Raw genomic sequence first — 19,261 nt, 5'->3', positions numbered from 1 at the left:
TAAATCAGCTTTATATAATATGAATTATCAAAAATGTCAGGTTTAAAGCCAATACTACTGTTTACATCAATAGTTTAGGAATCAGGATACATGGTTTGTTTGCTCACATGAAGGAAAGACACGATTTGAGGGTGGAATCGATTCTCCATTGATCATTGCCCAACATTTTTATTCACCCAGAATATTTTTAGTACTTGTTTAAACAACACTTACTGCTAGATTTAGGATTTGCAGAATTTCCTGAACTTGCTGACATCAATCAACCTAAGAAGATCATCTGAATCATTCCTATGACATGGATTTTGGCAGTTGCTACATGCAGATTACGTTATCGCTTTTCTGGCATCTGTAGTTGTCAGCCAGTTGGCTAAATGCTAATCTTCTTCAATGCAGGCTTTTGATTTTCGATAGGGGCAGAATTGTGGTGGATCCCGTTATCTGTTGTAAATTAATCATTCTTGTAGGCGGGTTGCTTTTTTGTTTGCTGTGGGGCTTTTGAGTGTCAAGTACTGTACCTGATGTATGCCCATGATTCTGTGTCTTGGTAGATTTACTTTTAATAGCAATGTGCCAAACTCTACTATATGAAAAAGAGATTTATACTGTCTTGGTGCCATGCCATTCTAATACCATTTCATGACATGTATTTTTAAATAACAGATATCTATAGTGCAATAGATATTCATGTAACAAATTCCTATTGACATGTGTTTCCCTGAACATGTGCAGTGAAAATTAATAAAATTATGAGTATAATGAAAATCATTTGTTATTTGTTTATTTGGGACTTTCTCCACACTTTAGGGATGTTTGCATGAATACAAGTTTTGAAAGCTTTTTATGTAAACTTCTGCCTTTCATAGACTTTATTTGCCTACCAGGTTACAGAAATGCATAATTCTGTAAATGCAAACCAATACATATGTACTGATGATTGCTTCAAGCCAAATCTATGAACCCAAAGCTCATTTCTAACGGGAAAGATTCGGTATGTCTACACAAGCCAAAATGCAAAATGGTGGCATGACCTGATTGGACAAGCAGGTTGCACCATCTGCTGGTCAAAGGTTAATGTCCTGATAAGACTTGCAAAATCTTGTTTGAGATATGTTTGGAATATGTTTAATCACAAAATCATCTTACAAATTTTTGGAGTCTTTACTTTTAATGATTCTATCCATCATTAAGCACAAACATGTTGTAAGGGATTCAGGCCAATTGTGTTGCAACAACAGGGTAACACTTTACATCAGTAGGATATGAAAAACAGAAATTTAACATTTTTTTTGCTTTAACTTATAAAGTACATTAGTTTTTGAATTATTTGCAGCATTCACCAAATAAAATCCTACAAGGGTGCTGGGCTAACACATATGCGCTAATTAGCAATTGTGCTAATGTGTTTTCACACCTCTTCAACACATAAATCATTAGCACATTTTTAATTACAGCCCTAAAGCCTCAAATAAAATGTGTAAAAAATGAGGTTATGTCTTTTAGAGTATACTTCTTGGCTTTATGCTTATTTTCCCCTGATTGTTCAACTGTTCACATGTAACCTTCTGCACCGATATTTAAATGTACAACTTTTGTCTCTTTTTGCATACATCTCAAAATGGTTCCTGGCAGAGTAGGAGAAAGAACCTAAATCCTTTATGAGCTTTAGTTTCCTCCATTGATTTCTAGGAAGAATCCCATCCAGAGAACAGCATTGTCTCTCTTTTACCTTAATGTGCTTCTTCTTTAGCCATCTTGTGGAGAAGGCTTGGGTTGTTGTCATACTAAAAACCCTGAAATGAGTCATCGTCAGTGTTCTGACTAACAAAAAAGGTTGTCGTCCAGGATTTTATGGTACATGGCCCTGTCATTGACATCTCAGTACAGTAACGTTGTTTATTCCAGCCAGAAAAATGGCTCCCCATGAATATCTTCTATAACTTCTGCACAGCTGTCTTACCCAAGCCGTGCAGATGTACAGTACAGACCAAAAGTTTGGACATGGATACTGAAAATAGTATTAATTACTTTTAGTGTTGACAAAGTGCCTAGATTAGAGCGACAAATACTTCTTTCACTAAAGGACATGCAAAATTGAAAGCATTTTTTTTAATTTCAATATTACTGTTTGTAAAATTTTACTTGTATTAAACTAGAGCAATTTCTAAGGTAGAAAACATTCAAAATCAATAGAATTTTCTAAACAAGTTGTTTAGAGAAAAAAGTGGGAAGACTTCCAGGAAAAAACATAACTTGTTCTTTTAAGCATGAGTCACTATTTCAAAATTAACAGTGGAGGAAAAGCTTTGAATAAGTTTGAATAGTGAGAGAATTCAGAGCAGATTGAGAGTCCTCCCAAACCTTCATCATGAATGAATGTGCATTTGGAAGCAGTCTGGTTTCTAGTAAAGATTCTGCAGCCAAATGAGTCAGAACATATGAAAAGTGATAAATGATGACTCAACAGAGACCAATGACCTTGCAAAAAAATAGCAGAACAAAAAGCCACAAAATGAAGCTTCAAAAAACTGATGACAACTTGCGCAAAGGTTGTTTTTAATCACGCAAGCAGCAATATGATTCAAGTGGAGTTGAGTCAGCCATCTATTTCTCTCTGCTGATAGAAATATTACAGAAATACTTGCTCAGACTTTGATGAAATTTTTTAATTTCTCCAGTTGTCAGAAGAAGTGAAAAATTTGGAATCCTCCTTCCTATTTGACAACCTCTGGAAGGTTTTCACAATCAGATTTAGCCATTTAACTGAAAAGGGCTTGAGAAGTTGTCAAAAATAAGGACTGTGAAGTTGGATGTGTCTGAAAAAGTTCCTGTTTCAACATATACATCACAACATTACCCACACATAAAGGCAATAGTTTTGTGCAGGTCCAACATGTCACCTGATGTGTCCCAATATATTGTTTTAATATCTCCATTATGCTCAAAGTGAGCTGTATTGACCTGTAGATATTTAAAGCTGTAAATTTATTATTTTTTAATAGTGCATTAGGACTAATTCTGAATATAGTTGCTGTTATCAACATCTCTCAGCTAAAAGGTCGGCAGAGAAGCAGAGCCTCAGTTTGTTTTTTTGTCTTTTGTCTTTTTTTATGATTAATATGTGTTCCAGGTGTTATAGCTGAAACAAAAATGTTACTTTTGTGCCTATTAAGAGTGCCGAGAATCTTAATGGCCTTGCAGTTCTGAAAGATTCCAAGACTAGTTATGTTCAGTTATCAGACTTCATGATTTTGCATGCAGACAGAGCAATAGCAATGAAGTTTTAAAGCAAGTCACCTTTAAAACTTCATAGTGGAATATCTGAATGCTGCCGCATTCCCTGTGACTTGTATTTCCTTCCTGCAACATTTAAATTCCAGGAGCCTTTACTCCAGTCCAACAGCAGAGACAGATTTACTGTAAAAGCAAAGGAAGTTGCAATTTTTTCCATGGACTCACCCAATCTTAGGATAAAAACATTGTTACACCAGGTCGACAAGCAGAACGGGTCTTAGCAATTTAAAGAGATTCAAAGTCTATGTTTCACTTTGAAGTCAGATTGCGCAGCTTTGGTAGTACAAGGTTGCTCATTTTACCTTTAAAGGACTGAAAAGAAATCACAAACATAATCTGGAACTGTGCCAAACCACAACACGGATATCAACCTGGAGTCCTGCTCAGCAAAAAAATAAGTAAAAAAAATATTTATATGTTTCTAAATGTTGAGGAAAAAGTCAATGTCATGATAGAATGCAACAAGACTCAGCAAAAAAACAGCAAGGAGATTCTTATAACATAGGATTATAATGAAAAAATGTATATATACATATTACTGGGGACTCATGCTTGGTATCCTAAATGCACTTTTTCCAAAACCTTTATTTTGAAAGAAAGGTAGTCTTACTCATAATGTATTTCAACATTTTATGTAAACACCTTTTTGCATTAATTATCTTTTGCTAGTCATTTAAAGAAGCTGGAGTTCTTCAACCAAAAATAACAGCTTCAGCTATTTGTTTCATTGCCGTCAGGTAGAGAGAGTTGTTGATACTTGCCTAGAAGAATTTTGGTTGTACTCGTAGACGTCACAGTTCTCGTCTTTTCTTTTTGAACACTTTTTGTAGAACCTGTGCAAAGAGTAAAATCTGAAATAAGTAAAATCCACTCTTGATACTGTAGCTAAAGCATTGTTTGAATTTTGTGAACCTTCTGGATATTTTCCTGTTATTTAACACTGGTTTCCAGAGAGGCAGAAAAGAGGCAGGTTTTCAGAACTGCACAATATGCTATGTCTACTCATATTTCCCACAGATGTGGGTCATGTTTGTGGTTATGTGTTGTCATGTGAACAGAATACCCTGACCCCAATTTTTCCTATTTTAAGCCTGCCCCAAAGTTTTCCAGTAATTCCTTTAGATATAGTAGTCCGACTTATCCATATTTATGACCTCTATTTCATATGATGGCCATAGCAATTCATTTATCTCTGGTTCTTTTATGTTTCATTGAGTTCTCGTTTGTAAAAACCTGGGCAAGATAACAAATACAGGGGATATATCACAAACCAGAGCAGTAAATTACATAACACTGACTTAAACACATGACCAGAAACATTTCACATGGTTATTGATTTCACCTGCTCTTTAAATTCATGTAGGGTTGCAATGTTTTGCACATTCAGTTCTCAATAAGGTTTAATAAGTAAGCTAACTAATATTTTACCACATTTTTAAAGCCCTGACAGCTTTAGTAAACAGTGTGAAAGGTCTCATTTTGGTTAACACTGACTTTGAGAAAGTATTGCAACAGCTCCCTTTACATTGCCAGATAAAGCTCACTCTTAGTAAAATCTGGAACAGTGGGAAGGAAATAAGTTCCTCCACTGGTACTTCCTACATTCCTGAGCAAGTCGCACACAGACAGGGGGAGAGTGAAAGACAGGCAGTAGGAGGGGGTGTAAGAGGGAGACATAAAAATTAAGTGAGCTGACAGAACAGAGCAGCTCCAGGCTTCATCTTCTAGAGTTGAGTTTCTAACGACCTGGTTCTTTACCACAGCACAGGTTAAAAACTGAAGGGAAGAGTCAGATTACCTGGTAAGTAGTATCTGATTTAGTTTGTTTGAATGGTTTAGAAAACTAATCTTAAAGTTTTAGAAAGTATCCCACAGCTATGGCAAATTTCGCACTAATGATGTTGAATTTTATGCTTACGGTGCCTTGCCTGTTATCATGACAAAAAGAGAGTTGTCAGACACATTCTGAGGTGGAAGTTTACTACAAGGAAGATTTGTAATAGCACTGTAATACTCTGTCTGAGCATGTTTTGTCAAAGCAGTGCATTGCTGCATGAAAAATGTTTTCCAGAGTGTGCTGGTCAAATCAAACTGAAGATTGAGTTTATTAATAGTTGGGGTTTAATCCTTGTGTGCTGGCTCAAGAGAACTCAAAAACATGCGCCGACGTTGCATTGGCAACACACTTTGCATGTTTTCCTCCCAATCATTTTACAAATTTATTTTCTATTGCTTCCTTTCCAAATTTACCGTGCCCATATGCTGACCTGGCATATATAAAACACATTGGTGTGACAGCTTTAATTAAATTACCCTTGAGTATGTGATGATTTACAGGATTCTAATCTTCATAGCCACAGCATTAGATTTTTGGGCACTTGATGAACCTTAAGATCTGCTGAAGAATTGTGCAAACATAAAAATATCCAAGCACAAATTCAATTACATATAGATTTATGTTCAATTAAAATTATATTTACAGATAATAAGTAAAATAAAATTCTGTGGCCATATTCATCTGGTAATAGACCAGCTGGAAGTAATGTACAACTACAGGTAACAGAGCAGATGGTGGTCTATTTATTGATTACATAATTGACTTTTAGTCTGTTTTGTTAGAATACAGTGTCACTTAGCTGCACTGACACGCTTACAAGCATTATGTTCAATAACAAAGTGGACAGCAAACATTACTTTACCCTTTAAGGGCAACTCATCTTGAGTAACTTGCGGTTAAAGACTGTGTTGCTCAATATTTCCTCAATCTTGAGCAACAAAAGAGGTTTGCCATTTTCATTTTCTCCATCCAAATCAGTTCTGCTCATCCAGGAAAGACTCCAGATATTTCTTACGATGAAGACATGCTACTGATGACAAGACTACCTTTTTAGAGAAAAATGTTTTAATTGATTGGTTGCCTAATTTTTGAATAGTTGTATTTGGCACAAAGTTGGTACAAAGCATGAGTTGATTAAACCACCCAACAAAAACCAAAACTGGAAAATTCACAATGTAAAGAAAAGTCAGAAAGACAAACACCTACTTTGATCCCACATTTGGGCACTGCTGAAAGATAGGCATTCTTTCCAAATGCTATTTGAAAAGTCATCAAAGTCATCAAAGTCTAACATCCCATCACTTTAGATCCTCATAAGGAGACATTTATACTTCCTACATAATATCCACATAGTTTCAATTCATTTTAGTTAATAAAATATCCTCTATTTACCCAGATTAAAATCACATTGTGGTTTAGATTTCATTTGCAAAGGGGACCTGGGCAGAAAGTATGCAGAATTAAATAAATGTTTGACATAGGGATAAATAACAAGAGGTTACTTTTAAGTGTTGACTTTATTTAGATGGCGTGTAGAGAACATGGCTGATTTTATTGCGCCACTCTAAGGTTTACTGGAAATGAAACTCGAACTTCCATGTTTGCTTAGATCAGACAATGTTTTGCAGGATCACTTCAGTTCCAAGGCAGTTGCATTTGTAGGTTGAAAAAAAATTAAAACAAGTTTTGTTTAGCCCTTTGCTCAGTCATTGGTTCATGCATTACTTAGTGATTCATTGTTCATTGTTCAGCAACTTGTTAATACACACACCAGGTCCCAAAGACAATGGCCCATGATGAGTCAAATCACATGGGAACATTTTGTTTCTTTTTATAGGGTGTAAACCTGAGTTTCATATTTTCCCTTCACTTTTACTAGCTGTTTGCGTTTTTTTAATTTTTGGTGTGAAAGAGTTTAAAAAACTGTCCAGAGTGTCCAGAAACAAACCCCAAAATGTTAATAGACATTTCTTCAGGGGGATTGTCTGCTGTCAAAATGAGCTCAGGTGGAACAAATTAAGCTGGCATTTTTCATTAAATCACTGCTATCAGCCACAACAATGAGCCAGACTGTACAACTGCAGAGCTCTGGCAGCTAAAGACAGAAATGGAATTAATAGGCATAAATATAGTTGCCCCCATTTCACAAATTAGTTGATGTAATAAAAATTGATGACAGTATGTAACCAGAGAAGAGTTGTTATTTTGTCATGGTAACAATGAGGCAGTGAAACATTATCTTTCTGAAGAAAGCTGCTTTGGCTCATTGCACACAGTGATACTTTTCAGTAAGAGGCAATGAAACTTTTAATTATTTTCTGGCATAGCAGACTCTAAGTCTGCAATGTAAACTAGAGAGGTACACAGAATCTTGCAAAAGTCATTTACCCCTCTAAAATCTGGTAATCTTAAATAAAATGCAGCACAGCTGACTGCTTTAAGAAGTCACTTTAATGGTTACTATGTTGGAAAGAGCATACAATTTATTTTCTGAAAATAAAAAAACATGCAGAAATCTATAAGGACGTAGTCTAAATGCATCAGAGAAGCAACCAAGAGATCAATAGTAACTAACGAAGCTGCAGACTTTCATAGGTTAGGATGAAAAATATGTTGAATAACTGTTAACCATGCACACAACAAACCTGGCTTTTATAGAAGAATGGCAAGATTAACACTATTGCTATGAAAAAGCAATAAAACCTTGTGACTAACGTTTGGCACAAACCATCCTGGGGACACAACAAGCATGTGAAAGAAAGTGCTCTGGCAACATGAGACTAAAATTTGATGGAAAACTAACACTGGATATCACTCTGAGCATACCCATCCTGTAAACTGAAGTTGGAAATATAGCAATGAGAATGCTACAGTACATCGGCAGACACTGATAAGAGTTGAGAGAAAGATAGTTAAACTGGTTAAGTACAGAGCAATTCTGAAAGTAATCCTGTCAAATATTTAAAAAGATTTGGAAATGGGTCAGAGGCTCAGAGTCAAGTAAGACATCAACGCCAAACAGAAAACCAGAACCAGTATTGAATGATTCAGTTAAAAGCTTATTTTGGTGTCAAATGTCCATGTAAAACTCTGTTTTATCAATCATCTTGAAAAGGAAGGAAGAACTTCAGCGCATAAACATTTTGAGCCTCTATTGCTGTACAGGATGAACATCCTTACCTGAAAGCTCAGTTTTCCAGTGTCCACCGGTCCAATGTAAGCGCAGCTGTGTTTGTGGATAACATGTATACACAGAGCCTCAATAAACCAGGATACAGAACATCAGTTGCATAGGTCTGCAGCCTAATTAAATCTTTCTTCTTTAAGAGAAGAAGCTGGTCTGGCGACATAATACTGCAAAAGCATGTCCACCCAGAAACTGTTTGCCATTAGTTATTGACAACTAGATATCTGATGCATTAATAGAGATCTGGACTCTCAAGAATGACGTATTTCTTACCATGTCAGATATATAACAGTTTAATCATTTATGAAGCATTTGTTTCTTATTCTTGCGTTTCCAGCAAATCAGTTGCTGGTTACTGTGTAGTTGCAGTTGCTGGGTACAGTGTAGTTTCAGAGTACTGTGTTTTCTTTTAAAGTTTGGTTTATGCTGCTACAGGATTTTGTACTAAAATTTTCTCAAGTCACTCACTGGCCCTTTATTACACACTTCCAGGTGGTCGGCAGGGTGCCAGAAACATTTCTGAGAATTTGAGCCACACTGACACGATGGCATCAAATGTCAGTTGCACATTTGTCAACTCTACATCCATGATGAAATTCACTAATTAAGTTAACAAATAACAGATGTACCTAAAACAACATCAGTGCAATAAAATGCAAATCAGATACTTAAAAGTGTGCAATGTGATTTTCTCTCACAATTGATGATCAGTGGTATATAAGATGTTCATTCATCCTGTACATGTTAATTATTTTAATAAAAGGAAATAAAAACATTTGTATCAATGTTTCCCCTCACACAATTCCCAAGCTACTGGCTGAGTACATTTGCTCAAACAGTTTATCCAAACTGTTTGTGTTTGGACCAAACACTCAGCTCTGTTTGTCTCAAGTTTAAAGTGCTAATGATTTTAGATCGAGGATGCAAAAAATATTTTTTCACAAAATATTTGAATATTCTCTAAATACTATTTAAAATAAATGTATTTTCTTTTTTTACCAACACTAAATAGACCAGGGAACAGTTTTCGTTTTTTGTCATGCACTGTTCTAAAGTTATCCTTGTGCATTCTTGGGTATTTTCTCCAATAATCCGTATTAAGTTCCTTTAAGGTGTGTCTGTGTGGCTGAGTGTCCTGTTTTGGACTGGTAACCTGTCTAAGGTGTAACTCGCCTCTCGCCCAGTGACTCACACAGATAGGCACCAGGCCCTCTTTGCCCCCACAAGGATTATATGGGTGTAGAGAATGGCTTGATGGATGTTTTCCCTTTCATCAGCAAATCAAACTTCAGTGTTATCTTATTTTATCAGTATTTAAGAGGGACCAAGCTTAAATATTCCAAAGTTGATGTTGAATGATTTCATTTGTATAATAACCACTTGCAGCCATTATTTATTATAGCTGTTAAATCCATTAAGGGTTACGGCTTGGATAGGTCACCAGTCTGACACAGAGTGACACAGGAAACTCAACCAGACTTGCAAAAACACACTTCAGTGGTGCTTCAAGTGGCCAACTGATCTAACATGGATATTTGTGGACAGTGTACCTGGAGAGAGCCCATGCATGCACACACAACAACACACACAACACACAACAACTGATTGCACATTTAATCCAGACAAATAATGGCACACAAGTAACACAAACAAATCAAAAATGTTTCAGATGTTCCCCTGCTTCAACACACATAAAGCAAGGTGTCTTGAGGACCAACATTGAAAACGCTCTTCCAAAGGTACATCGGTCTGAAAAAAGGAGAGCTGTTTGTTAAAAATAACCGCATATTCTTTAAACTATGTGAAAAAACGTCAAATGGATAATATCCCATATAAAATGCATGGACACTCACTTGTTATTATGCTGGTGAGGAATGACAGAAGAGCAAACTCTTTGCATAGCTGAACAGCTCAACACTTCCCCTGCAGGAGAGGTTTGGTTACTACACCCACTGTCACACACAAAAAAAAGACTTTAACTTTATTAGCTGGCACATGTTATAAATAAGATAATAAGATGCAACAAACACCCCATAAGTAACACAAGATGAAATGGGACCGATTTGAATTAATATCAGATTTAGATCATATGATCTATATCAGGGATATTGGACATTATTTTAGAGCAAGATATATTTCATACAATATTATTAAAATGGGAATGACAGCAAGAGAATTGACCATCAGCCAAACAAATGAATTATCATTTTCTTTTTTGTATTACGTTTTATCACCTTTGATAATAACAAGTGATACCACAAAGTGTATGCCCTGCCTTGACTTTATGTGAGGTAATTTCACTTTCCTGTAAACATATTGTCTGATAATTTGATCAACAGTAAGAAGCAGATGCTGACAAGATGAGTAATCAATGAAGCAGTAAATCTATTCCTGTATGATGTCATAAAAAAGAAGGGAAAACAGCTCATCAGGAAGCATTATGAGATTAATTGAGTGGAAAAATATATTTATTTTGACACATTTAACAACTGAAAATTTAATAGCTACTTAGAGTAGCTATTAAAGACTTTGTGTGACTTTAGCTGTAATTCAAACAATCACCTAATATAAAAATATATAAAATTCAGAGGAATTTATATTAAAAACCTCTTAGCTATAAGTAATATCTCCAATTTGCTCAACCTTCCACAATGTTTTTGGATTTTTCAATAATACTTTAGTGGATTCTTTGAAAAGAGTTACTAGTCTAGTCTATCATATTTTTGTGTCTGTGTGTGGTCCAGCTCACATTTTTATTATGGTTCCATTTCTATTCTGCAACAACCCCAAGCAGGCAGAAGTGTTTATTCAAGCTGTGTCACTCCTGGACCCAATAAAACCAACACTGTTTGTTCAGGAAGTTATCACAAAGCTCTATTTTTCCTTCACATGAAGACAAAACATCTCAGTATCAGTACAGGTTGAGCACCGGATTAATTAAAAGTGACAGCAAATACAGTCTTCGGTGATTTAAAGCAGGTTAAGTGTTTGACAGTGAACAACGCCTGGATGAGTGAGTATGTCTGATCATATTTGTGTCCGCAAATTGATTATATTTAACACACTGTTGGTTTCCAGAAGATGTGTGTTACTAGATCAGTTTAGTAAATGCATAGTTAAAAATTGGTTTCAGATTTTAACAAACTGATTGCACATTTAATCCAGACAAATAATGGCACACAAGTTTTACCTTTATAACTAAATAGAAAACATTTAGAACAAAAACATATTTCTATATTTTTCAAACACAGGTAATTATCTGTTTTTGTAAGTGCACCTTATTAAATTATTTTGATTCTCTTTAACACTTTTACATACATGGAAATTTTAAAAGTTGCACAGAAAACAGTGACAAAAATGAAAGGAAAAACATACATATAAAAGAAGATTTTTTTGTGTACTGTATTGTTTGCTGAGATAAGTAGGCAACCAGAGCCAAGACATGTTGGAATTGATTGCCTTGCAGTGTCAGATGCAGTTTTACTGTTGCTTACACAGTAAATTAGAGAACAACAATTATAAAGATAAAAATGGCTAAAAATAAATTAGCAAATAAATAAATACATAAATAAAAATGAGACAGAAATAATGTGTCTACTGTAGTTTTTAGGTGTGTTTACCCCTTGTTGCATGATCCTTGTGTGTTCATGTAATGGTATGATTCCACCAAATGTCCTATATGTGTTTGTTTTTGTGTGTGACAGCGGCTGTGCATGGGATTGTATGTCAGTGTGCAAAGAAGTAGAGGCAGAAGGTGTTTGTTCTTAAATTGTGGGAGGGAATTAAGCCTGGAGGAAATAAAGCCTCCACCCCCTTTAAAATACACTTCAGACTTCAGAAAACCAAATCCATAAGATAAATTAATAAGCCAGATAAAGCATTATCAATTTAAAGGTTTATTTGCTTTTGCATGGCATATCAAACAATGATCCAGCATTATATTTTTAAATCACCTGGAACTGAGGCATGTGTTAATCACTCAAATTTTTTTGGCATGATGTCATCAATGCTAGGAAATTGATGTAAATACTGGCAGTTTTGGCAGCATTGACACCATGATTACATTATTTCATTTCATGTCTTACTATGCAGGTGTTCTGTCTGCATTGATGAAGATTCACTAACCTCGGCGTAATGAATGCTTGAGTGGCTGAAATAACAGCAGATTCATTTTCGGTATAGGTATAGATAGGAACAGTTTTGACCTTTCATCCCAGTTAAATTTTAATCATTTCTTTTTAATGAAAATATTAAAAAAAACATTCCATTGTTCAAAAATAATTTTGAAGTTGAAAGTTAATTAATAATGTTTATATTTTCTTTTTTCAGATCTGTAACCATGATTGGTGAGTTGATCAGTGTAGGTGCTCTCCTTCTTGGAGCTGTGTCATCTCAATTTTCACCAGATCCATCTTCATCTTCCACATTTATCTCTGATGAAGGACCATGTCGGATTTACAACTTTGGTCTGTCAGCAGACTGTCAGGGAAAACAGCTAGATTTTGTTCCATGGAGACAACTTCCAGTTACACTTGAAAGCATTGACCTCTCCTATAATGAGCTTCATGTTATCAGTGCAGCTGACTTTGAGAACTTTCCTCAGCTTCGCATCCTTCTGCTGCAGTACAACAACATTTCACACATTGCCAATGAGGCTTTTAAAAATAACCCATTACTGGAGCATCTCAACATTTTTAATAACTCATTGCATGAAATTCCCGCTTCACCTCTGACGTCCCTCCTCAATCTGAAGGAGCTCTCCATGTCAAATAACCTTTATAGACATGCAACTTTAGCAGAGAGTTTCTCTAAATTAGTCAGACTCAAAGTTCTGTCCTTGGGTGGCCCTTTGGTGATGGGACTAAAGAAAAATGATTTTCAGCCCCTAAAAAACATCCAGTTGCAAGATTTTGCCATCAAGTGCTCCTCTAATTTAAGTTACTACGAGCCAGGAAGCTTAGAAGTCATCCACACAAAACGGATGGGCTTTGACATGGCGATCGATCAACGACCGAATGCTCTCCATCATATGCTACGTGATCTCGCCAACAAGACACTCATTGCCATTCAATTCCGCAACCTGTTTGAATTCACATACTACATGGGTGATGAAGATATTTTCCTGAACTTAAAAGACATTAGAGCATTTCAGCTCATCTTTCACAGAGGCAAGTTTAACGAAAATCTCCTGAAGATGGCATTACTGAACTTACAAGTGACTCCCATCAAACAGCTTAGACTTCAGTACATCGACTTTGCCCGTTCACCAACATTTGTCGACAGTGGAGCAGGTTCTAGCATAACCAAGCTGAGTCTGGATAAGTTGGATCTTTGGTAAGTGTTTTCAAATGCTATGCACATATGTAATGTTAAAAAAATGTTGGAAAATCTAAAACTAAGTTGTTATTATGAAGTATTTAATATATTGACTAAGTTAGCTCATGCTGACATTCAAAAGCCTGACCTTTCATATCATCGCTGACATCTTCTTTACTGTCATAGAGAAGTAAGAACTATAGCCGCATTAGGTACCCAAACATTTGCCCAATTGAATGCCACGCACTAGCAGATTATAATAAATTTTAAACAGAAGACATTTTTTGAAGATGTTACATAGGTAGGAATGCCTGAAGAAACAAAATGGTTGGAGCATAACGACTTGAGCTTTCTTTTTTCAAAGAAAGACAAAAATGACAAAATTCTGGGGTGATGCAAACGCACACTTTACAAATTTGTTGTTCTTTCAGATGGTCTATGATGTAAAATGTCAATATGTATTGAAATACATATTTGCATTTTTTTTTCTTAATGTTGCAAAATTTGAGTTAGCTTAAGGGTGATGAATCTGTAGAAGGTATTAAAAAAATTCTAAGTAAATCTGAATTTTTTACAGGTATATCAGCAATCCTGATGTGCTGCGATTTGACTGGCGCTTCACCTGGTTCAAGAGAATAAAGCAGCTGTCAATCCAGTATGTGTATTTCAGCAGTGTGCCTTGTGACTCCTGGGACGAGATGGAAGGTGTGGAGTTATTAGATGTTTCAAACAATCGATTGAATGATTATGTTCTCTACAACAAGCGATGTAATTACGAAGGTTCCATGCCAAATCTTCTCACCTTCAACCTAAGCACCAATGCGCTGACCAGTCTAGAAGACCTATCGTCTCTGACAAAGCAGTTCAGGAAGCTGCAGGTACTGGATCTCAGCAACAACAAACTGGGATCTGCAAAAGAAAGTCGACACTGTGTTTGGACACAAAATATAACTTGTTTTATTGCACATCACAACTACTTTTCAAGTGAAGCATTTCACTGTTTACCTACCACTGTTTCTTACTTGGATCTGTCTGACTGCAACATGGACCAGCTGGACTTGACCTACTTTAAGAAAGCCACAAACCTAAAAATTCTGTTACTGAGTGGGAATAAAATTAAGTTCATCCCATCTAAGTGGGAGTCCCCATCGCTTCAGTTTTTAGCTTTGGATGGAAATTCATTTGGATTGATAAGCAAAGCATCCTTTCAACATATGCCTCAACTGTCTCAGCTCAGGGCAGGAAACAATCCTTACCATTGCACTTGTGAGCTTCATGCTTTTGTCCAGGAGACCATTGCAATTGGAAAGGTTAATCTCACTGACTGGCCATTGAATTACAGATGCTATCACCCAGAACCGTTCCTCAATACCTTAATATCCAAATATTTCCCTGGTCAAGTAGCGTGTGACATCAGACTTGTTATCATCATTTCTGTTGCAACCACTGCCGTAGTGATCTTGATATTTGTTCTAATTTGCTATATTTTTGACCTCCCATGGTACACTAAAGCCACGTATCAGATCATACAAGCCAAATACAGGGCGCACAAGGAAAATCTAGCAGGGGACATTGGGAACTTCAACTATCATGCCTTCATATCCTACAGCCACTCAGATGCTGACTGGGTGAGGGACCAGCTTTTACCCTGTTTGGAGAACAACAAGAACCCCTATCGTCTGTGTATTCATGAGCGGGACTTTATGCCAGGAAAATGGATCATTGACAACATAATTGAGAACATTGAAAGCAGTCGTAAGGTAAGAGAAAGTACTTTTGATTTCAGCTAAGAACAGTAAAGAAAAAAAATATCCTCATCTGCTTCTTAATAGTTTTGCAAGAAAACAAGGTGAGATTTGTTCTTAACAAAAATGCTTTGGATCAAGGAATGTGAAAACAATGTTACAAGCTAGTTGATTTGCTCATATTTTTGAAATTTTACTTACCGGTATTAAAATTATTAATACAGCCCTTCACAGTTTTAGATGTCAGGTAGTCAAAATCACATTTCATGAATTGGCAATGATTAGAGTTCAGTGTGCTGCAGCTGCCAGACTTTCCTGAAAAAAAAAACACAAAAAAAAACAAACAACAAAAACAAAAAACAATAAAACTGGCAACAGGTAATTACTCAACAATTGGTTTGTTACCAATTGGCAGCACTTATTTTAAGATGATGCCAGAGAAAGTACTGGAGTGTCCCAGTTTTCTTCAGCTGGGTGGACCATAGTGCTGTTCTTCTCTCCCCCTCTGTGGCTGCATACTACTGATAAGTTGGCTGAAAGAAGGCTTCTACAAATACATCATTCAATCAAAACACATGCAAACTGAGTAATTTATAATTATGTTCAGTCAAAAAAAATTGTCACACATTCTACAGAAACTAAAGAAGTACTAGCTATATGTTAAGGTGACTGTGTTTTAAAGTTACAGTTGGCTAACTGTAAGCTTTATGCTCGTTAAGTGGCTATCTCGGAGCCTACTATCCAAGCGCTTAACCTATGTTGCATTGTATTTATATTCAGATTTGTCAAGTTTCAAGTCAGAAAAATCAAGTACCTTAGGCCCAGAAGTCAGAACATGTATATTTATTTGCTAAATTCTTTCTGTAGTTTTGTTCAACCACATTTCTTTTAATCGAGAGTTTATTAAATTTAGTATTGTCTTTTACAGGTTATTTTTGTCCTTTCCCGGCACTTTGTGAACAGTGAATGGTGCAACTACGAGCTGTACTTTGCTCAGCAGAGAGCAATGGGAAAGACCTTCAGTGATGTCATTCTGGTGCTGAAGGAGCCCATTGATCCAAGTTCCTTGCCCAGCAAATATTGCAAGCTCAAAAAGATGCTGAGTACCAAAACATACCTGGAGTGGCCCCAACAAGTCAACCAGCAGCCATTTTTCTGGGCACAGCTGAGGAGTGTTTTGGGTAAACCCACAATGACTCGTGAGGGAACTAACAGCATCAGGAGTAGAAACTCATCCGGACAATTGTCAGGAGCTTATTAAAACTCTTGAGAGTTTGTTGAAGAAAGGATACCAGAAGTAGACAAACCTCTTGAGGGCAACAAAAAAGAAATTCAAAGTGAAATTATTCACTGAACTGAAATTGAACTACAAGATCGAAAAAATTCTAAATATAATGCGGCTTTTCACATTTCCACAATGTCTTTTTGGCAAGTACTTGTCCATCTTGATAACATCAAGTTGATAGAAGGACCCACCACTTTCTCACTTTGCGATGAGAGATTAGTATATAGTAATTAGTAATGTTTATTCTGTATTGTAACTGTTTTAAATGTTTTGTTCCCTCTCCATAACATGGGAAACAATACTTTATAGTTTTGGTGTTATTGTTTTAACAGCAGCTGTCGATTAAACTGAAAGTTACAGTCTTAACATGATTTCGTGAGTCATGTTACCGAAAAACCGATCGTGAAACTGATTTGGATCCGCCTCTCTGGCTGCAGCTATTCACCGCGGATTTCACACAAGACCTGATTCTGTTTTCTGGATTTTGACTCACTGGCTCCCCCTGGTTGTCATATGAAGTTGTTGCAGTGACACAAAATATTTGCGTTTCATTGCATCATTCACTTGACCTCCAAATGTCACAGCAGGCTCAGCAGATAGACAAATATTGTTTCTCAGTCAGAAAAGTAACTTGTGATGACTGAAATTGCCAGAAAAGGAATACTTGTTATAAAAAGAAAAAATAATTTATAATTCATATATAATACTAATCTAAATCAAGGCCAGCTGCACACCATTTTAGAGCAGTTTCTTCTGCTGACTAGTTTTATGTAGATAGAGATTTAATTTTCCAGCAGGAGTTAGCACCTACCCATACTTGGTATCAATGCTTACTTGAATAACTGGTACTGGTCAACAAACTGGTCATCATGCCTGATAAAAACTGTTGAAATTAAGACTGGATTATTCAGCCTCAATAATAGACATTAGCTGAACACTGTTATTAAAGCAACATTGGCTTTCTGAAACCCAACAGCAGAATATTTTTTTATTTTTTATGTTTTTTTAATGGAAAAACAATGAACAATTGCAGATTTATTGAATGTACACATAGAGCATTTTCTGATGTGTAATAATACTTTAGTTGATTTAATACTTGGACAATACTTGACTTAAATTGAACTGAATACTTACAAAACATATCAAGATAGAGATGTACCTTACTGTACATCTTATTAAGGCTATTTTTGTAATATAATCTGATATGTAAAACCGTTCAAAAACAAAAGGGCATGTATATGTTTCCATGACTTTAAAGGGCATAGCAGCAGATGGAAAGCTGCATAAATGACCTCACTGGCCGTATTTGTTTTAACAGCATTCTTGTTAAGGATATCAGCTCCACTTTAGTCTGGTTTAACTGTTATAAAATGAAAATATGGAAATGCATATGAAACCTTTACACAGAGGCCAGTGATGCAAATATTGATGCAAATGCAAATGTTTAAGGATTTGAACAGCACCCTGTATCCTTAAGTAAAGCACTGAAAGCTGCCTAAGTTGCAAATTATAGGAAGCCATTTGCAAAACAGGACATATAATGAAATGAGTCATTTTATAAATTGATGTCATATTTTAGTAATTTATTGAAAAGTTTGCCTTGTGATTTAATTTAAGAGAACCCCACTACAATAATATCAGAGCATAAGTCTCGTTATAAAATGATTAAGATTAACTCCAAAGGTAAAATTTCCATAATAAACTTGTCTGTGGGTAAATGTTTTATGTTCAGAAAATTGTAAACAAGCAAGGAAAAAAAAACATTCTAGATAATTATTGCCCTACAGAAGAAAAGAGCTGCCTCCCAGGCAAAATAAAAATAGCCATATATTATGTTGGACTGGTTAAATGTGACAATGTTCTTGTTCTAACAATACATATCATACAATATGCTATCTTATTACAAGTTATAAATATGTTCATGATCATTCAATATATTTATAATGTTATAATGTAACAATTTACAAATTTTTTACCTTGCATGGGTCTGAAAATGTCTTTTGGTTATTAAAAATGAATGTAGTTCAGGTGGTGTAGATTGGAGCTTCCTCTGCCCCTCCGGATCCCATTGATACCTCAGTGGGATCAAACTCATTGTTCCTCCCGGAAAGAACTGTCTAGTTTTTAACTTCCTTCTCAGTTTGCACATGCAGCAGCAGATTTTCTCCTTGGCTCAACCCAAACATCAAATACAAACAGGAAAGCTTGAAGTAATCCTTGAGACCAGGTGATCATGATCATGATCATGATTATGATCATGATCATGACCAGGGGCACATTTAAATCCCAGGTGTAAATCATGCATAAGAGCAGGAAGCTTGTAACATTATACAATCTGTAAAGGGCCCACGTACCAAATATATGGCGCGCCACTATTTGTTATATGCAGTGTATATTGTAACTAGAAAATTCCTGAAGAAATTTAACTGGGGCCTGCCAAAGTGTGCCCGTCGGTTTGGACCCAGCGTTCTGATGCTAAGAATTACCATCAATGCTAAAGAAAGCTGCAATGTAATCAATAGCATGTGGAGAATCACAAGAATGTTAAGTAAGCTGGACATGCAACATTCAGTATGATAAAGTAAGTGTATTAGCTAAAA

The 19,261-nt window shown here is 35.9% G+C and overlaps 1 protein-coding gene across 1 annotated transcript; it reads left to right on the top strand.

The window, feature by feature from the left end:
* The first annotated feature begins 4,966 nt into the window (after positions 1-4,966).
* On the top strand, positions 4,967-19,056 carry tlr18 (toll-like receptor 18). The gene is made up of 4 exons (XM_044116548.1): positions 4,967-5,092; positions 12,645-13,649; positions 14,209-15,391; positions 16,305-19,056. Exons 2-4 carry the CDS (start codon positions 12,655-12,657, stop codon positions 16,635-16,637), a joined length of 2,511 nt encoding a protein of 836 aa, XP_043972483.1. The 5' UTR covers positions 4,967-5,092; positions 12,645-12,654; the 3' UTR covers positions 16,638-19,056.
* Positions 19,057-19,261: the final 205 nt, after the last annotated feature.

Source organism: Gambusia affinis, linkage group LG05 (genome assembly GCF_019740435.1).
Source record: "Gambusia affinis linkage group LG05, SWU_Gaff_1.0, whole genome shotgun sequence".
Classification (NCBI taxonomy): domain Eukaryota; kingdom Metazoa; phylum Chordata; class Actinopteri; order Cyprinodontiformes; family Poeciliidae; genus Gambusia; species Gambusia affinis.
This window is presented reverse-complemented; position numbering and strand designations above follow the sequence as displayed.